This window comes from Poecilia latipinna, unplaced genomic scaffold (genome assembly GCF_001443285.1).
Source record: "Poecilia latipinna isolate Pla-1442-1.1 unplaced genomic scaffold, P_latipinna-1.0 Scaffold1919, whole genome shotgun sequence".
Classification (NCBI taxonomy): domain Eukaryota; kingdom Metazoa; phylum Chordata; class Actinopteri; order Cyprinodontiformes; family Poeciliidae; genus Poecilia; species Poecilia latipinna.
Genome location: NW_015114535.1, coordinates 30,264 through 52,016, shown reverse-complemented (window position 1 = coordinate 52,016; position 21,753 = coordinate 30,264). Strand labels below are relative to the sequence as shown.

Below are 21,753 nucleotides of genomic sequence, written 5' to 3'. Positions count from 1 at the left end.
AAAAAATCCACCAAAGTGGGAACTGCTGAGTGAGATATCACAGCGACGGCTCAATATTGCAGGAAAGGAGAGGACAGATAGGAAAAGGAGTGTACCGGTGGGTTTGATAGCAGCTCAGAGAAGAAGAATTTAAATGGATTTAAAGCTGGCTGCTTGAACTCTAAGGCTCCTGATGTTTTCCTATGTGTGCAGTCCCCTGTCATTCATTGTTCCCCTTGCGATATGGCCTAAAAGGTCAGTTTGATGCCATGTGGTAAGAGAAAAATTCAGAAATGTTCTAATCTGTCTGCAACAATCTTGGCCTTTCCAGTTTCACTTTAAGCCACCATGTAATAATAAGTCTTTTTAATGGTTATTTCTTCTCTATTTTTATGTGTGTTAAAGTGGATGTTGTTGCATGAGTGCCTATGTCTGCGTAAGGGATCAAATTTCAGCTGTGTACAAGTGTGTGAGGGACATCACGCGTGTTTGAGCTTGTGTGCGAGTGTAAGAGAGGGTCGTTGTGCACACACAGAGAAGCATGAGAGCTGTCTGCCAATTATGTATATTGAGTTTCTCTCCTGCTCACTTTACCTAAGTGCTCCAATTTGGCAGATGCACATAAACAGATGATCTATTGAGGAGAGACGGAGCTAAACAAGGTAAAAGGGGTGGATTGGGAAGACAGCGTAGACAAAGGGGGGTTTTCTAAAAGAATATTGGCACCGAACAGAAAACAGCCCAGGGTTTATAGGCCTTATTGAGGTTCTCTGTATGAATTTTGTATCTTTGTTTTTATTTATGCTGTGCCCAGAGACCTTTATTCAATATTCACACTTTGAATTTCATGGATTTCATCCACTTCATTCTGTGTGACAGGGTATATACATTTTTATTTATTGTTTTTTTTTTTTTTTGCATCATCAATGCGGAGTATAATGTACTTCATATATTTAGTTGTTGTTTTGAAATCTTTTTTTTTTTTAACAAAAACATATGAAGTAGCAACCCCAATGGCTATATCTATATTGCTAAATACAAATCTGCAGCTATGTCAATAAAATGTTACTGATTATATACATTTTTTTAATTTCAAATCAAAAATGGAAAATTCTGTTCATCACACTCAAGCATTTAGTTTTGTTAATTTTGCTGATTATGACTTACCGCTATTACTTATGATGAACAGTACAATTTTTTACATAAATGTAAAAAGCAAAAGATGACTTTAACAGTTGTCATTGATGCGCTCCAGTAAGCCACAAATGGTTGTTGCCTAAAGAAGGTTGCTTTTCACATACTGCTGCATCAGAGGAAATTCATGGAAAATTAAGTGGAACAAAAAAAGCGTGGTGGAAAAGGGTGCCCAACAGGGTTAACCTTTGAGAGGTTTGTGAAACACAAGGCATGAGTCAGTGTTTCTATTGCCAACACACACCAGTTGCATCTCTTGCATGAAACCACTAACAAACCACAGGCAACAGAAAAGGTATTGGGATGTTGGTATATCGATGCTTTAGGGAAAACTCCTCAGAAAAATCCACAATATCTAAAGCAACTAAAGCTGTAAATAAAACTAAGAATAAAAGGAGCAATTGTCACTACTAAAACTAGCACTGCTAATTAATATCAATATGACAGACAGAAATAGCTGTCAAAAATAGGATATGTGCAAAGTTGCGTCAGCTTAGGCTCCTGCACAGTATCTGTTTGAAAAGAGATATCCTCTTACCTTGTGGAGGGAGAACGTGCGGACACAGAAAGTAGCCAGCTCTATTGTATCCAACAGGGTTACTTGGGTCATGCCATAGGTTTCCGTGCCTCGACTTGGCCAGTACTGGTCACACTTAATCTGAGAGAAAGAAAAATGAGGAGAAAACAAAGGTTGATGGACAGATGGAGGTGTCTGCCGCAGTGTGTCCAATTCTGTATATAAAAGTTCATCTTGGGTTGACATCACAGACAAAAATGAGGCAGAGGGAGAGAAAATATAAATTCACTCAAATATAATATGCTAGTGCAGCACTCATAAAGCAAGGCCTCCTGTGGATCAAAAACACCAGGGAGCGGTGACAAACACCAGGGAAGCTATCTAATGCACTTCTGAGAAAAAGCGCCAACGTACATGGAAGCAAATATAACAATCACAGCAGCTCATCTATTCCCAAACCCAAAAAGCGTTTAAAATACTAGGGCAGGGGTCCCCAAACTACGGCCCGCGGGCCGGATCCGGCCCGCCACGTCATTTGGTCCGGCCCCCTGAACAATGCCGGATCTGGCCCGCCTCCTCATACCAGAGAGCATTCAGTGTTTTTTTTTTTCATATATTGTATTTTCCGGTTTATATGTGGATTTTTCTTCAACCACCAGGGGGCTTGAGCAGATGTGAAACTAACTTTCCCTCAATGGAATATATACCAGTCAGTCCCAGTCACCGTTTCACTCACGGTTTTTTCCATTTGCATTCTGGGTAAAAATCTATCTAAAAGCGCGAATGTCTCCTCGTCGTCGCCCCCCCGTCGACAAGAATTTTCTAAGGTTTCTTTCTCCAAAAACTAAGACCGGCCCCCGACCAGAGAAAGGAACAGCTATGTGGCCCTCGCAGGAAAAAGTTTGGGGACCCCTGTACTAGGGTCTCACCTACAGCTTGGTAAGCGTGAGGTCTGTTGGAATAGATCCTACTCAGATTTCTTATTATGACGGAAGGCATTAGTTGTATTTTCTTGCCCAGTGAGAGTATCATATATCTGAAACCACTACTGCAGATCCCCACCGACCATCAGGCCACCTAATAAAGATTCATCCAGTTAAGGGGCGCGATGCGTCTGCAAACGTCTGATGAGATGTGACAGCTAGTGGAGGAGATGTGCTGCTGCTCTCCAGCTTTCACACCCATTTCCTGCTGGAGCCGACACTCAAGTTCCACTGCCCGCTAATCCTGATCACGTTTGACAGGAGAGGAATGCGCATGTCGGGACGGCGGCTAGGTAAACAACTGAAAAGGGGATGGAGGGAAAGGAGAATGAGCGGAGACACCTGGGGTGAGTGAGTTTGATGTTGACACAGGCTTGAGTTGACAGGATGAAACATTGCAGTTGGCTTTTTGACATTTAGCCCAAACCTTCGTAGAGTAGGATATTATCACTGTCGATTCAGAAGTGTAACAAGTATTCAAGCCTCTTTTTTTTTTTTGAGGGAAAAGTAACAATGCAACGTGGGGAAAATACTTCATTACACAGAGAAGTCTTGCATTGAAAATCATGAGTGAAAGGACAGAGGGGTCAGTAGCAAAATGTACTCATTAAAATGTACTTGTCAGGGAACTGGAAGATATGACATTATTATGCATCACATTGGTGGAATATTATTACTTATGCCTGGATTTGTTGGCAGAATCTGTATATTACAGCTTGTTGTCGTGTTCCAAAGCTGAATAAGTGTGTACATACATGTTCGCTATTTTAATGCATGATCATAGACCTACATTTTTGTCATCTTTTAAGTAATGAGAAACCTGTTGCGTAACGGCACTGGGCCAAACAAAAATGACTAAAAAAAGAAAAACCTTACTATGATGCATCTAATACATGCCAAGTTTCTCTCTATGATAACTTTTCCTCCAACTTCCACCATTAACAGATGGTGGTGGGAGGTTCCAGTCCCACATTCTCCAAAAGACGATAGAACACTCTGTTGCTTAAAATAAAATGATAACTTCCTGCACTTCTCAGTAAGAGTGCAACTACTTGCTTAGACATAACCACAATATAGCTAACATTAACCAATGTGTAGTACTGACTACAAATAAAATTAATCTTTGAGCAGTTTCCTAACATGACTTCGGATTTTCCTCAGATTTTTCCTTGTCAACTAACTTGACTTAAACTAAAATGTAAAGTTTATTGCCATTTAGCCAGATAATGCTAAAAGAAACAAATATCTTCCATAACAGAATGGCAGGTTCTACTGTCTTCTAAATGTCTGAAATTTGTCTTTGTCATGCCATATTTAAACACAGGAATCAGGAATTTATGGATGAAATTCAAAGCCAAAACAGCTTAGAAATGTGGACTGTTAAAAAGTTACATTTATTTTACAGAAATTACTATCGGTGCTGTAGTCATTTCCTAGTGTTTTCCACTGAACATAAAAAAAGACGTTTAAGTCTTCACCTTGTTCGTGGTTGTGGAGACTGCTGAGTATATAACAACCATGTTTTTTTTTAAACCCATTCTCTTGAGACTTTGCCCTGACCAGAGCATGAGAGAGCAGCAGGTAAAAACCAAGCTGAACTGATTTACCCGTGACTTCTCTTCCAGCCGGGTCATCATCACAACAGTTGCTGTTCTCTGTTCCCACACCATCCTCCAGAAGTCCCCGAACGTTTCTGGTAACGGACCCTGGGTGGCAATGTAAGCATTCTGTTTCCTGTAGCCATCAATGTAGTTGGCATTGATGTAGTCGCTACCCGTTATGCCTGGATGGAAAAAAGAGAAGACAAAGAGAGATCAAAAAACAGAAAGTGGTGCCTAATTTCCAAGCTCAATTTATTAGCCTTGCTTTGCTCCTTATTAGCATCGCTTGTTTTGTGTCATCTGCCACAACAACTCCCAGTTTTCACATTCAGTGACAGCTACCAAGCCAATTAAACCGCATGTGTGAAAGTAAGAAATAATTGACTTGAAGAAGGAAAAACAAGCAAAATTGTTTTTTTTTTAAATGCATGTATTAAAATATGTAGAGCCAGTTTCACAACCTCTTGAACCTCAAGATATGCAAAACAAACAAAAAAAAAACTGCTTTTCCGTTTTAGCAACCAAAAACCCTCAAACAATCATTAACAGATACCTGTATTCCTTTTTCATTGTTTATTTTTCTATGACTGTAGCGCCTGTGGATTTGATTAGAAACCTCAGATTCGATGCTCAGGAATAAGACATGATCTGAGCCATAGCACCTTGTCTCTAATCAATGTAGACATAAGAGAACCCCTTCTGCATTGCTTCTAGAAAAGATGAGTAATGTTTTAGTAAGTATGACAGTCTGCACATGGTCCTGTCGTGTTTAGTAAAAAATCCTGTTCATAAAGATTGTGTGTCACTAAGCTGAAGGTGTTACCCCAAGCCTTTTTGAGGGATCACAAAAGAATTGTTTAGTTAACGTGCAAAATGTTTGAAGCAAGACAAAATAATGTGGTGCGAGTTAGTCTAACAGTGACAATGATGAGACCTAACGACATCAATATTTATTCGGCTAACTTCCACACCGCTCCGGTTTGCTATGAAACTCTGGCGAGACGGCATCTGTGTCAGAGAGACGCGTCTCTCTGGCTGACGTCTTTGCGCTCAAGCAGCAAACAATAAAACACTCGACTGGGCTAATATAAGAGATGAGACGTGCCGAGGACAAGGACCAGAGGGAGAATGAGTAGAATCCTAAAAACTGATAAAAGTCAATGAGATGGAGGAGGAGGAGGAGGAAAATGTTAGGAAAGAAAAAAAAAGAAAAAAAAAGAAAGAAAGAGAAATGCAATTAAAAAGGGTACCACGTTGTAAAATTTGACTGTGCAGCCTTGGCTTTAGTCATAGCTAAGCGAACAGAGAATGGTGGCTTGCATGGATTGTTCTGCTGCGACTAATAGCAAAATCACTGCAGTGTAAAATAGAAATTTCAGACTTGATTAATTTATGTATTTATGGATGAGGCATTCTTCTTCTCTCGGTTAATTTTGCTATTCATGCTGTTGCACTGTCAAATTGGCCTGACTACTCCATGATATTGAAATCAAGTCCAAGCAGCTAGCTCAGATGAAAGGGAAAAGAAAAAAAAGAAAAAAAGAAAAGGACTCTGGAATTTGGCTTTACTGTGAACAATTCAGCGGTCCCCTGGTGATGCAGAGCCAGAACAACGTCAGCAACGAAGGGTTAGTACCTCTGACAATGTCCCTTAAGACTTAGGAGTCAGAGGGAGAGATTCTCTGGCTCTCAGATTGGAAGAACTCAGTGTCTATGACCAGTTAGAGGGAAGCCATGAGCAGTGGGTTGATCTGATGAGACAAATGGGATGTTGCAAACACTGGTTTAAGTCCGGGATCCCTTTGAGAGTGAGAAGTGAGGGCAGGCCGAAGTGATGAGCTGAAACAAGTCTCTGTAATTTGCTTACATAAACTGCTTAGCTGCAACAAAGCAAGTCGAACTAAAGCAAATCCTCAAGTTTACAGTGTGATTCCAACAGGGTCCTTAATAATTCAAAACAATACTTGTAAAACAATCTTTATCTTTGTTGTCCTTATGCAGGCTAAAACTATAGTTGATATTTTCTAGTTGTTTTTTTTATTAGACAGAGAAAGTCATCTTTGTCTCATGTAGTTTTATACACACAAAACTGAGTCTGCCTCCACAGAGCCCCGCTACACTATTCAAACCCTCTTTTCAAATTACAGTCACAAACTTCAAAGGACTTTATTCTGAGTTTATGTAATGGAATGACATAAACTATGACAAAATAGCGCATAAATTTTGAAAGGCCCTAGCAGCTTTATAAAACGAGAAACTGACATTTTGCCTGTTTTCTTTGAAATATAGCTTAAGCTCAGTCAGATGGATGGAGAGTATATGAACGTAAATTTTCTCAATTGGGTATAAGCCTCGGCTATGACTGGGCTGTTTTAGCACAAACACGGCTTTTAATCTGAGCCATGTGAGTAAAGCTCTGGCTGTATGTACATCTGTTGTCCTGCTGGAAGGTGGACCTCCACACCATTAAAGACTTTAGCAGGTTCAGGAGGTTTGCTATGCTTTCTAGTCCCATTTATCCTCCATTAACTCTGACATGATTCCCTGTCCATGCTGAAGGAAAGGATCACCACAGCATAATACTGCCGCCACCATATGCCAGCAGTGTTTATGTTAAATGTCATCTAATTCTCGACCCAGGTTTTTCCTGTTTACAACTATATAGTAAAGTGTGTGTCTGTGGCAGTGAAACCGAAGTACATTGAGCTGACACAACTCGGTATACAATACGCTCATAGAGTCAAGGAGTTACAGGTTTGCTTAGCCATTCAGCTTCAGTATTGTGGTTTTGTGTGGATTAATTTTTAATAATTCTCTATTCGATTTAGCAGTAGGTCTTCGTGTCACCCAATTTTAATCTGCCTGTAGATGCGCTCCTCTCAAAAGCGGTGAGTGCAGGGAGAGCTGGCGAGTCTTACCTTCGATGGGAGCCAAGATGACTCGGGAGTGGTCGTAGGCGATGACGTTGGCGTAACGATTTTTAGGCTTGTTCACCTCCAGGTTGGAGTGCTCCCAGGTGAACTGCTGGCCTGGATCAATAGACTGATAGGAGGCAGAGATAGCAGAAACATGCACAAATAAAGAAGTAATCACAGGAGTCGTGAGAGGAGCTGAGCTACAACAATAAAGCTTCGGTGGCGCAAAGACGAAAGAGACACCGAGGAGGCGATTTTACTTAAAGAAAAACATCCTGCTATGTTGAACATCTGCTTTCTGACTGCTTGAAATACAGCAGCTGCTGAAGTAGCAGGTGCACAGTGACAAATAACCGTATTGATCAAGGTAGAATCTCTTCCGCTATGATGGAGGGGACAAGGCTGCACCAAATACCTCTTTGAAATACAAGAATTCGCAATAAATCTTTCTGTGGCTTTTCAGGAAAATTAAGCATCTCATTACATCTGGTTTGTATGGCGTCTAGTAAACGTTTGGTGTAGAGATGGAGGGTTAAATTATAATTTCAACAGGGACTGGAGGGAAAGACTGAGGCCAAACTGCATATAATTATCATAGTGACAAGATTCTACTGCGTTTGAGCCACAGCTTGTATTTATTGATGGTTTCTACCCCATATATTTTCTCCACACAGCTTCCTTATCCTGACCTCCTAATTAGGGGTGTAGCAGTGTAACAATGTTTCTAGGCAAAATGAAGTACGTCCGAGTCCTGTTGCTGCCAGCATGTGACTTTGTCTGGTGAAGTGTACTACTGCGGATGTGCTTGAGAGTCTTATTTCATAATAAGAAACATGGAACTTATGGAGATGTGTGCCGCGTTGTGGGCACTTGGTAGAAGAAAGAAACAGCGACAGATAAGATTCAACTATTAGCCACTAATGACACTGAAGCTGGCATCTGATTCGTAGCGTCCTTTCTGCACTTGTAATACGATCAATTACAGTACTGATTATAATGTTCTTCACATTGACATCATTTTCAGGAGGCTGAGATTTTCTTATTAAAAATCTGTATTTTTTAATGGGTCTTCTGTAACGTCCAAATTGTCTAACAAACTGAAATTGTGGGTTGTCATCAGCTGCAGGCCATTATTATAAAATTAAAATTAACACAAAATTCTAAGTCGCATACGAGTGGTATATATCTCTCTGTGTGAAATAAATCCATAACTTTGTATATTACTGAAATAAATAAACTTTTTATGACATTCTAATTTATTTAGATTGACTTATAATCCATATTACATTAATCTACACTTATAACAAGTTCTTTAAAATACAATTATGTGAGGCTTTTACTTCATTCAAAACAGATTTTTAAATTTCCAAATAATGTGGCTGAAAATCTTGCCAAGTTTCCCTCTAAGGAACTTGGCAAGATGTGCCACAAATGTCTTTACCAAGGTGGTACATTTTATAAAAGACTCTCTCTGACCTCCAATTTTCTCTTCATGCTCTCCCAGAAATGCAGATATCTCTTCTGTTAATACTATTGCTTTACTTTTTACTTTTATTTCTGCAATGTGTCTATCGGATGTGAAAGATTTTCCGATTACACACAACTTGCTTGAAAACTGTGAGCATATCTATGTTTTATATGTTTCTATTAAAGAGTCACATAAAGGAAAGAAATAACGTAAATGTCCAAAAAACGGTAGGAAATAAAATCCAATTTGCCCAGTAAAACTATAATTTCCCTGTCTTCTTCCTGATCTGTGATATAGTGCCTATCAGTGGACGGCAACCCCTGCCGAGAAGAGAAGCCTTGCATTGCCTAGCGCAGCTCCTGAGAGTATCCTCAGGATCTGCAGGTGAAAGCGTTGTTGTCTTTTCATCGCCGCTCCTGCATCCGATTATCTCCTCCTTATCTCCATTCCCCTGCTGTGATGCCTTGCTCTGCCTCCTCTCAGTGAATCTTCATCATTAACCGAACCTTTCCACCTCATCTCGCTCTCTCTCTCTCTGTCTCTCTTTGCGCTCCACTTTCCCCCTCCTCTCTTACATACAGCCTGGCTAAAACCCAATCAGTCAAAGCCCCTACAGAGCTGCGCTTGGCAAGCCAGGGCGCAGGAAAGAACGGCCATTCATCAAGAAAATAACGAAATTAAAATTACACTTCTCTATTTAATTTGGCCATTTATTTTTCCTGGGGGGGCAGTTGTTTGAGGATGGGCGGGCGGACAGTGAGAGAGGGGAAAAAGGACAGAGATGAGCCGCTGTCTGGAGGCTCTTTCTCAAAACAGAGTAATTAGAACTTGTAGCGTCAATCCTGGCACTATTTCTCTTTTTTTTCCCCCCTTTCCCAGCGGAAGGCACAAACTCATCCCATTTGGTATACAGTCCAAATGCCGGGCTCTTGAATAATAGATACCCAAGAAATGCTGGACTGCTATGAGAAGTCATTATCCACCAACATCCACCAGCATGCATGATGACGACAATCTATGCCTCAGTTTCGGCTTTATACTTTAAGCTGGCGGGCAATGAGGCGTCAGGCTCTGTGATTTAGGAATGGTGAGTAGAGAATATTGCTTGTATGCAAACGAGAGCTGATTCAGCGCTCCTGATTTCTAATCAACTCTGGTGTCATTTATAACCGCAGCCGGCTCACAGCTCAGACAGCTCAGTTATACCCTGCACACACTCCACACACAGACACAGGCTCTTAAACACACACCAAGCCTGGCTGTCTGTGCAGAGCGCTGGGTAGGAAAATAGACTATATCTCTATTGTAGAGGAAAGAAAATCTTTAGTCTAAGATCATTGGCGTGTGTAAATAATGTCAATATTTCTTTTGTGCGTGAAGAAATATCTATTTTTCCATTTCCGCAATGTATTCCAGTAGAGATTCTATTCAGCAAAGAATTTGAAAAAATTGGGTTTGGCAGTTCAGGAATTACAGCAATAAACTAAAGCAGATTTTACATGATTGATCTGGATAATTATCCTGCTTTACAACGTAACAGAAGCGAGTCTTTTGTCCAGTTCCAGTGAAAACACAACAAGGCAGACATCGATACTCCAGGACCTTTCAACCCCGGGCCCGCTCACCTCGTATTCCTGGGAGAGTTTGAGGTTGTCATTAGCTTTGAGAAGTTCGGTGTGCTCAGCCAGCTCCGAGATAGGGATCGGAGGATGATTCATCATACCTGTTTGCCAAGGAAATTGACAGGAATTCCATGCGGGAGAGGAAAAGGAAAAAAAGTTCATTAGCATAGCAAAGAGGCCAAAGGTTCAAAAGCTTGAAATTACATGTTTTAACAGACAAGGATTTATTGGTTGTGCAACAATGAGGGCTAGGTTTTAGTGATGGGTAAGCTTGAGACGGACACACAGTGAACGCACTAATAAACAAAAGAAATAAACAGTGATGTAAGAGTTACCAGGCCAGAGCTCAAAGTTAGAAGTTTTTCAATCTGGGTTGAACCTTTTTCTTTTTTTCTTTTCCTTTTTTTTTTTTTTGGATTGAAAGGATCTAGCAACATTAACCTGTAAAGCAAATGTATTTTTTTTTCATTATTCAAAATGCTGCTGGAAAAACGAGCACAATGCCTCAACAATCACAGGCATTGTCAATTTAAATTGACTTCAATCCCACAAGAATAAAAGTGCAACATATTTTTGGAAAAATCAAAATCAAAAGACATCTTAAATAATTTTTTATTCTCTCAATAAATGTTCAGAAATCATTTGAACAGCAAAGTAAGGATTAAAAAAAGAACACATTTCATTATAGCTGCTTCAAAACAAGAAAACTGCATAATTTAAACAAGGAAATCACTCAGGAAAGACTAACAATGTTTTTTTTTTTTTCCCTTCAGTATCCACCAAAAATTTTTGGAGTAAGATAAAAGACTACAATAATGGGGCCTTTTGTGCACTTCCTCTATCTCTACACTGTCACATCTTTCAGAAGCTTACTAGTGGTCTTTATTCTAAGTATTGTTATTATGTATGGCTATATAACAAGTTAAAAGTTGATTTAGATAAACCAACCTTTATGTTGAAGATGTTTAAATGAATAGAGCAAAAGATTTTTGAAATAAAAAAAAATAAACCTCTTCTGCATTTATTTCCACATCATAAATCTTGTCAATTTCACTGTCGTGTCTTTGTGCAATGAGAATAAAATAAGTCTAAATCTAAATTTAGTTTACTGAAGGCATTCAAAAATTTTATGCGGTTTTATAGATTTATTTTTGGAAATTTGTCTTCGATTAGACTTAAACTTTTGGATGTATTTAAAGTAAACGGGGAAAAAAATCCATCAAAATAAAATGTGAAATAAATGTGGACTATTTCGATTACTTTTTGAAAAACGTTTCCCCTCAACTTCTGTATTTGGTTTGTTGTTTTGTATATTGGAAAAAGAGGCTGTACAAAAGTAAATAAGTAGAAAATCATGTATATTCCTATGTTTTGTTCTTTGATCTGGTTTCTCGTAGCAAACAGAAATTTCACAAATGTAAAATCTAATACCTCAAGTCCTTACATCTAAAAAATTTTCTAATAAATAATCTTGTCAAATCTGATTTTACCTACCATACCGTCTGTCAGTAATTCACAATGCCACTGACTTGCTTTGTGGTTAGTGGTATCTTTTAAAATGCTTACTTCATCACTGTCAGAATGGAAAACTACAAAAACTGAACTCAAGCCCTGACCTGGAGGACTGGGGGGGCGTTATGGTGGAGGAGGTGAACGGGGGATCAGGGAGTTTATGAGTGGGAGTGAAGCTGAGTGACACAGTGAGCTGCTCCATTGTAGTCTGCAGTAGAATTTGAAAAAAATAAATAAATAAAAGAAAAAATGTCTTCGTTCATCTGCTAGTTCTCTCAAACCAATGAGTTCAAGTGCCAAGATAAATATCCCGACCTTTAAGTAGAACATTCTAAGTTACATTTTCCGTCTGCACTTTCTATAAATCGTAACATACACTCTCATGAGTACAGCCCTTTCACTTGCATAAAGAAATTCAGATTTTTGTTATTTTACAATTTTTTTTTTCTTTTTTAAAGTATTGCTCAGCAGTCCTCAGCGCAGTCATGTAATGAAACACTGACCTAACACAGATTGCAACAGTGCTGTTGTATGTGGCCTGGCGAGACTTACGTTAGTTAGCACTTTTGTATTTCTAATAAGGGGCCTCTTAGTCTGCTGAGCATTGAGGTCAAAAGCCAACATCATCTTGAAATCTCCATACAGAAAAGTTAGTCAGGGTTAATTGGGCATGTAAATTGGAATAATCACATTAAGCACCCTTAATTTTCCCTTTCAAACAGTTCCCCAATGTCACAAGGGTCGCTCATGTTTTGGTTGCTTTTGTTGTACTTAAGAGGGGGCTCGACGCTCTTCACTGACAGTTTTCATTAGTAACGGTACTTTCATTTACATTGAGAGAACAATGAGGCACTAAATTACATGAGGATTACCATGCATATGCAAGACAAATGGAGATGACACTCAAATGAATGTAGTCGCATCCTACAAAAATTAATAGCATTCTACAAAAAACCAGAGCACGCACACACACACACACACACACACACACGCACACGATCAGCTAAGTGAGTAACTGTTTGTATTGAATATTTCTGTGACTCATTGGGAATTTCTGTTTTGTTGCAATACCCTGATCATAAAAAAGGTGGGACAAGGAAACATAAAAACTGTTCAAAGTTTTACTCAATTTTCTTGACACAAGCAAATTGTACATACTGGTGAAGAGCTGAGAATGCATTTTATGCCCAAGCAAATTGAAATATGCATCAGGAGTATGTGCAAAAAACTGCTAATTAAATTCCCTGCATTTTAGTTGGCTTCAAATTTGGTGACAGAAGGTAAACTACAAGAGAAATAAGTAAATGTAAATGCAAATGAGGAATCCCTGCTTCTCCGTGAGAAGAGAGAGATCAAAGAGTGTTGGTGTAGAAGTTGTGCATGTGTGGTTCTGTTTACAGAAGTTCCAGATATAATTAAAGTTCAGTTTTACTCTGTTTACTGCTCAAATTAAAGTCTGCAGAAAAGTTACTCCAATGCTTAGAGACATACACTGTGTCTGCTACATACTGTTCATGGGTTTTGCCTTGTTCTTGAGAAAAAATGGTTTTAGCCGTTCTACACACACTGTAGAACAGCTAAATCAAGTTTTTCTTCTAAATATCAAATGAGATGCACATAAAAAAAAAGCCAGGGGTCAGAATCATACAATATTCTTTTGATCGGCTCTGATTATTGATTGACAGATCAAATCTTTGTGGTTCTTTCATAGTTATTAAGTGTATCAAAGCCCACCATTTTCTCTAAACACACCTACTGACATCATGATTTGATGTTTTGATACTCTGTTCTGAGTTCCGTAGAAATCTGAGAAGGTTTGGAAACATGAATAAAGAGGGCTACTCTTTAAACCCTTTTTTATTAATTTTCTTTGTCAAAGAGTCTGCAGCACATTTTTCTTTGTACTCCTCAGGAACAAAAAAAAAAAAAAGTTAGAATCTGGATTTTCAAAAGAAAAAAAAAAGAAAGAAAATAAATCAGCATTAGCTAGAAAAATGCTGATTAATCTATTTTCCTAGGTAAATTGTTATTATAGCACCTACCCAAAGATAAGTGACCAAAAGTTACCTTACTCATTTAATTAAAAAAAATTAAATGAGTAATTTAACGTACAAAGTATTATAGTACACAAACTCGACAATGACAACATATTTTCCCACCCTCGATGTTAAGCTCATATCCCTCACTCAAACAATGACAAACTCGTCTATCCTGACCCAGAGTAGTTCATTTTATTTTCACTGCAATGTAAATGTGATCAGTGAACACAGAAAGAAAAGAAACTAGGTCCCAATTACGCATTTCCAATATACAGATTTGCAGCCAATGTGCCTGAGAAATTAAATGATTCCTTTAGATAAGCCGAGCCAAAAGCCTATTTATGATGTTACATATTTCGATATAAAACGGAAAGAAGTCTGCGGGTAACTACCTAAAATACAATAAAGGGACAAAGTGAGAGGAAACTCTTTCCCTCGGATGATTCTTTTTCAGCAAGGGGGAGAAAGAGGGGTGATCAAATGTCGAGCCATTGTTTTGCACTGCTTTAATTAATTCTGCTCGTTATCTCATAGTGCAGAAAAGACCCCGTTTTGGTGGGGAATGGAAATGGAGCAGTGCTGGTGAAGGAGTGGGAGGAGGAGGGAGAACAACAAGGAGTTGTGAAAGACAAAGAGGAATTACACAGATTGTGCTCCCGTTACAGAAACATCTTTAAAGCATCTATGCATAAGCAGACGTGACTGCAAAGGTTATTTATGCATGGTGGATTAATGCACAGCCAAAAGCCCTTCAGGGTGACATGACAGGCATCCAATTAAAATAAAAAAATAATAAAAATCTCCGTGTGCTAATAGAAAGCAACATAATAATTGACTCAAATTTGGTGAATTGTGGGAAGAAAATGTGATTTGTAAACTTGTAAACTGAGACAAACAAAGCTAGAAAAACAACACAAAAGAAAAGGTAAAAAAAAATAAATATTTAAAATAATCTGGTAGGGATATTCTAAAATCATGAAGACTAACTTTCATAGTCAAAATCTGCTTCACTCTGAGGACTGCTTAGACCAGAATCTGTAAAGAACAATAAACATAGGAGACAGTGGGTTCAACGACCTGCATTGTAACAGCAGAGGCAAAATAAACATGTGAAGTGATAAAATGCCATGAAGTAAAGCACAAAGGCGATATAGCAGGTTTTCTTATTAGAACCAACAGTTTATACTTGAAGAACAGACATTTAACCAGGTATAAAAAAATAAGGTAAAACTTTGTAGAGCTGAACAGGCTTTTACTATCACCAGCGAACACAGTGCCCTAATAAAAGTATTGGCAAAACCTATCCATCCACATGCTGCAATGTACTTAATGGACATACAGGTCAACCCTTTTCACTGACTCAACATCTCTTCCTGGGAATGTACAATATCAATCTTCTTCTACTGTCGAAACCTACTTCAGAATTTCAGGGCTAACTCAGAACTGAAGTCCAGTGAACATGCGGTAGTGTTTATATCCTCTGTTATTTAATGAACACATGGGAAGCACTCTGGGCATTGTTACTTGAGATCATTATAAATACCCAGAACTGTTTAAATGTGTCAAGGGAGAATAAGTGGCACGTAAAGGGGGCTGAAAACTTATGCACACTGCACTGCCCAGATTTCCAATTGTAAAACAGTTTAAAGACCATGTGTTGGTCTATCATATAAAATCTCAATAAAACACATTGCAGTTTGTGGTTTTCAATTGACAACATTAGAAGATTAAGGGGTATGAATACTTTTGCACAGTACTATACCACCACCACCACAGTCCTCTTCAACAGAGAGACTAGTTTTTTCTCACAAGTGTCAGCCTTTGCAACTAAAAGGGAGATACCCCACATTAACAGAGATTGAGAATAAGAAAATTGATCTGCTACCTCATAGCTTTCAGATGGCTCCTTTGAGAAAACAGAGGAAATGACAGGAAAGTTGGGGGGACAAGCCCATGTTTTATGGTAAAAAACTAACTTTGAATGGTTTCTTTGTCTGTAGCTTCTCACTGAGACCCTGGAAGTAAAAGGTGTGGACAAGGATCTGCATTCCTGGTTGACAGCTGTGGAGCCACAGACGATGGAAGTCAGAACTCCGAGGGAATCTTATCTCCTGTAGAAGCAAGGCTCTCCGAGGTCAAGTCAGACCAAGGCTATACTAGGACCGAATAATGTCTATCCGAATACTCAGAGAAAAATGACTATTTTAACCTAAATATACAATTTTAAAAAATGTAATTTAGTGGGATGTGTCAAATTTGCCTGTGAATAAATGTAAGTGCTGGCAGACAAGTTCTGGCTACCATAAAATTGACTTGTTCTGTATGATTCGGCGCAACAAAACCTTTCCCTCGTCACACATTGATATAAACTGGCACAACAGTAACGGCGCCAAGCTTTAGGTGAGTTTACCTTGTTTAGACATCTTAGTGCGAAGACATCACGCTAGCGGCGTCAAGCGACAGCAAAGGGCTGAAGACACTGAACATCCCTCTCTTCCTAATTGATTTGTGACAATGACTAATTAAGCCTTACGGGTGGTACTCTGATCCCCTGTCTCTGAACGTCATTCATCACAGCAGGGAGGAGGTGCAGGCATGTCTGATTCTGTTTATGTGTGAGTGCGTGGCGTGTCTGTGATTTGACAGCGCTGTGAGGAGGAGGGCACGCTTGTTAAAGTCACTACCGTAATCGGGAGAAACATGTAGGTTGCTGATACCTACAAGTGTACTGGCTGGTGCTGGTGTGATTTTCAATGTATGCAATGTCTTTTTCTGCAAGGAAATATTTGATTTGTATGTGCCGACATAATAAAGTGTTTTTTTTGTTTGTTTTGTTTTTTTTTCTTACAGCCAGAATCATGAGGGTCAAGTGCTGCACAAGATGCTGAAGTGGTGGGTAAAGTTGAAGAAAAGCAGATATGGAGGCAAAATAAAGAGAGGAAATAACAGAGTTGATAAAAAGTAAATTCAGTTTAGCTGTTCTGTAGAGGGTTTTTTATTTATAAAGGGGAGGATATTCCATAAAGGTTTGCAAGGTTGCATACTTGAATAGGGGTGTTTATTAATGCTGTTGATTAAAATGCAATTTTTTAAATCAATTAAAAAATATATATATTTACTGACAGGAGACAAATGAAGAAAAGCATTTTTTTTTATTTTTCTGTAGTACCTGGCTGATCCAGAACCTGCATAATATGTATTTTAGTTAGTCAAAGTTAAACATGTGTTTGCCTGCAAGAGTCAGCTCATTTCGGTGTCAGTCTTTTAGACAAGCCCCATAGCCAAAAAGTTGTGAAAATGCTCTGGCAGCTCCTGGAGGCTGACGCTAAAACTAAATTAGTGTTTTTAAACGCTACTGCAAAGCAGAAGCTGAGTGTCAAAGAACAGAAGGCAGCTGCAGCCACAAGCAGCAGGGCAGTATTTATGTGCTTTTTAAAAAAAATTAATAAACGTACGCAACAAAGTGTATCAAAGATTTTCTACTGTAAGCAAATTCTAGCTTCTCTGGACTCATTAAATTGGATGTAAAGACTTCAGGGGACACTAAATCTTGCTGCCATTTTTCATAACACCATCTAGTGCAAAATCTCCTTAAAACGCAGAGCTACACAGAAACAATCCTTAGGTAGTCCTAAAATCAAAGGGAGTGTGTTTTACCTAATGTATCCAATAATACAACAGCCTTAAGTTTACATTAATCTTTTTTTCTTACGTCTGTGTGTTTGGGATGCTATTTGTTTACACATTTTCAGGGTGAATAAGTATAATTCTTTATTTACCTAATTTGCAAACCACACTGTTGTGTAACGAGAGCCAGTCGGTCTCTTATTCCTGTGGTTATGCAGCAATACTTATCAGATTAAAATATATGGTTTAGCATTTAGTAGGAAAAAAAAAATTCCAATTAAATCTCAATGTTTAATTTCCTAAGAAGCAGCTTATACATAAAACATAACAAAACAACAAAAAGATAGATTTTTATTGTGACAGTGGATTTTTCTCTTCAACTTTACATACTTCCACAGCTTTGTTTGGTTCCCCCCCCCCAACGTTTCAGGTAGGAAAAGGAGCAGTAGCCTGCGGGGCAGTTTGTACCGGCCATGTGTCAATACACAAACATGACCTTTGAAAATCTGCTCATAAACTGCTGAAAATGTAATATACCATCCAGTAGCAGGAGATCACTCAGTTACTCTGGCTTGATAAAAAGGGTCACAATCTCTCAAATTTTAAAGGACTCAAATGGTCCAAATGGTGGGCAGAACTGCAGTCTGTGGAAAGAGTATGTCATCTTGAATCTTTAGAAATGAATGCATAGTGTGAATATTAAACATGGAATTTACTCGTTTTCATGGTTATCTTCAAAATGAATAAAAAGACTAAATACTAAGAGAAATGAACTAAGAAGGAATACATAAGTACATCAGTTTTTTTTCCATAAATATAAAATGGAAGTTGTTTAGGACAAAATACCAATGCTTGGGTACAACTGGGAATATAAATTGGTGAATTATTGAATTGTCATTATTGCCTTTATTGAGTGCACTCTATGGACCATCGATTGGAACGGTGGAACAAATCCAAAAGGCTTTGCTGCATTAGTAATAAGCCACTTTTCAAAAGACTTTTTAAAAGCTCGGCCTCTGACACCTTCAGGCATTTTTGCCATGATTTATGCAATGTGTGAGGAGGCACAGAGGTTGAGGTTAAATGTTGCACCTTTTTAGTGGGAAAGGGAAGTAGTTGCAAAACTGAGTGGGTAAGTAACTGTGAAGTAGGGGAAGGTAGGGCTCCACTTATTGATTCTGAGACGCATGTTTTGTTTTTGTGCGGTGCCACCCCAGGCGATTGACTCTGGAAGAGTCAAAGCGACCAAAATAAGGCTGGGCGACACTCCTGTGGAAATAGTTTTGAACAGGCCTTCATTTAGTAGGATGAACTGTTTGTACCATCATTTATCAGGTACTAATTTTTCTTTCATATACTGTAATACGATGAGAAATGAAATGATGTTACATGATATATGATATTTACTGTAGACAAGTGCAGAATCTCATTTTGTACTTTGATTTTCATGTCTTTGAAATCAGAAAGGTTACCAATTTTAACAGTTTATTTAATCATTTATAGTTTCAGGGCAACATTTCAATCATGATTAGTTTTCCTAGCTTTTGAAGGCATTGCTCACCTAACATCTTTTTTTTTTTGTTTGTTTGAAGAAAGAAAAGGGAAGATATAGAAAAAAAAAAGTGAGAAAATGGCAGAGTAAGGTCAGAGATAGACAGCAGATATCAACTTAGTTGTGCTGCTTTAGGCTTTTGGCCCCGTTTGCTAATTAAACCATGGGCACAAAGAACGATTGTGACGAAACTAGATGTTTTCTGCCCAAAGAAATTGGAGGATTTCTTTGTGAGGCTGACACATTACCTACAGGCTTCAGAGCACACACACAACCACACACAGTGAACAAACTCTCAAATAAGACTTTGCAGATTGGAAACACAATCAAAAACATATTTTGTGTTCCTCAGCACTAGGGGTCACTGAGCGCACACAGCCAATGCAGCATATGCTCTGTTGCATTTCAGAGGTCTTGGATAACTGCACTGGGACTATGCCAATTGAACAATGGCTGTTATTAGCTGATGGGAATGTTCACACATGCTCACCGGCAATCTTAATTGGGCTAAAATGTCCACTCAAATTAAATTTCCTGGGTGTTGAGATAAAGAGAACAGCCAAGTATGTGGAGCAATGTAAGGGTTGCTGAATGAGAACACTTGCTTTATATAAAGTCTCTGCATGTACCAGTACTAGTAAATGTTATGGGAAAATGGAGCATTAGATAGTAACACAAGTTTTCAATCCTTCATGAAAAAGAGCTGCAAAGTGTAGCAGCTGATGGCAAACAGTCAGGCAAAGATTTACAGCGAGGGTGGTCATTGGAAGTTGAAATAACCACAAAGAACGCTTCAGACAAAAATAAACATGGCAAACGGGATGATCCTATGAACTTGACCATTTCTTTGGCAAAGTGGGAATGTGCACCTCCTTTCAATCACACTTTTCTAAAATCTGACACGAAGAAGTCTGTTTAGCCCAAAGAAACAAACTCCAGGCAGCATGTCTGAACTCCCAAAGAAGCTGAAGAGGGATGCTCTATTTTGAAAACAGAGCCTTTTGATGGTGCAGAGGCTGGCCACCGCTGACAGACGGATGACTGAAAGACATCTAGGCTCAGAGACAGAGGCATAAAAGAAATAAATAAAAAAACAACTGAAAAGAAAACAGGCTGCATCAGTTTTTACCCCCAACTCCAAAATATTTTCTCTTTTTTGGATGTTTGCAGGAACAGGTAGGGAAAACCCAACGAGGGGTACATTTTTTTTCTAAAAGGTTCCATGTCAAAATAAATATTAAGCAGAAGTCTACATTAAAAATACAGGACTTCACGTAAAAACTAAAGTGTTGCTTTTTTTTGTGGATTCAGCGCTAACACACCGAAATACCAGCTGCGATTAGCATAAAGAAATCACAGTGCATTTTAAAAGTATTCATACCCCTTGAACATCTTTTTCAATTCCGACCGAGAATCTGTGACAATGCATAACATGTAAAAGAGTTCAATGCATTTTATATATATATTTTTTTGTACTTCTCTTAAATTGCCAAAGAAACCAAACCAGAACATGTTTCCTGAGGGATGTTTAAAATATGTTTAGAAAATTATTTTGCAAGCATGTATTTGAAATGCCAATGTTGTTAGTATAATTCTGATGATCTACCTTCATATTCAGAACACAACTTAAAGCTTATTACTGAGCAGCTGAAGCTAAACAATCCTGATTCACTTACGAGTCAAACAAACAGAACAAACTGTTGATTCAACTTTAACCAAATCATGAGAACCGCGACTGGAGCAAAACAACAAAATCCAAAACCACAAAAAAAAAAAAAAAAAAAAAAAAAAAAAAGGTCTTATGGGAAATGAAGGAAAACATGTCAAATGAACTGTAGAAGCCAAACAGAATGTGTGGAGAATGTAATTTGCTCAGTTACAAACATCAGAGTTTTTAGCTTGGACGAACATCAGAAGAAAAGAAAGACAAAAGTGGAAGCGTGTAAAACCCCAGAGAACAAAACAGAACTTGTATCCAGTCATAATTTCTTGCAATTTGTTAATCATTATTGGCTAATTGGTACATGGGGATATGGGAAATGTAGAAGTATGGCCTGTAGCCAGTTAGAAAGGCAAAATAATGTTGAACGCTATAATGAACACAAAAACGTAGAACTTAAGTAAAATTATGTTGGGTTTTATGCACAATTTGTCTGTGAACAGTTGGATTTTTTTGTTCTGTAAAAGTGAATTAACTGTGCTATCTTTTTAGTCTAAAATAATAGAATACACACAGTAAAAAGCTGTGATTTGCTGCAACATTCAGCAGTAAATCCCTTTGAAAAAAACAACACATCTGAAGAATCCCTACAACTATTCTCTATGAAGGTTGAACAGTGTTTTAGTACTATGTTAAAGTCACTAAAACACTAACCCTCACTGCCGAAACCCTCCAGCTGGTTTATGCCTCCTATTGGTTTATGCCTCTTCATAAAAAAGAAAAAAAAAACAAAAAACAAAAAAAAAAAACGCAACTCTGCCATAGTTGTAATAAAACATGTAGCACAAATATTCTTATGCAAATAGAGTTTTACAGAGAATAATATCAGTACTGTGAATGTGCCTCCCCACCTGGAGTTTGGAAGTTGATGCGTCTCATTTCCACAGGGTCTGTGGGATGGTGGGGTGTAATATCTGCATTGTTAAGCAGACATTTTGTGCGTGGCTCAGACTCTTTTCTCTTCCGACTGTGGAGCAAAACAGAGCAGAGAAGCATAAAGATGACAAACCATTGACAAGGGAGG

The 21,753-nt window shown here is 38.4% G+C and overlaps 1 protein-coding gene across 2 annotated transcripts in view; it reads right to left on the bottom strand.

Annotated features, from left to right (window-relative positions):
* LOC106935163 (receptor-type tyrosine-protein phosphatase S-like) overlaps positions 1-21,753 on the bottom strand; it is a 75,916-nt gene that overhangs the window by 26,658 nt on the left and 27,505 nt on the right. The window contains exons 15-20 of one of the 2 annotated variants that reach the window (XM_015015498.1): positions 21,581-21,696; positions 14,818-14,865; positions 10,283-10,380; positions 7,193-7,316; positions 4,281-4,456; positions 1,712-1,831 (exon numbers count right to left, since the gene is read on the bottom strand). In XM_015015498.1, the coding sequence (XP_014870984.1) occupies positions 1,712-1,831; positions 4,281-4,456; positions 7,193-7,316; positions 10,283-10,380; positions 14,818-14,865; positions 21,581-21,696 (682 nt within the window). The remainder of the gene's footprint in view (positions 1-1,711; positions 1,832-4,280; positions 4,457-7,192; positions 7,317-10,282; positions 10,381-14,817; positions 14,866-21,580; positions 21,697-21,753) is intronic. The other variant, XM_015015499.1, reaches the window with a different exon arrangement.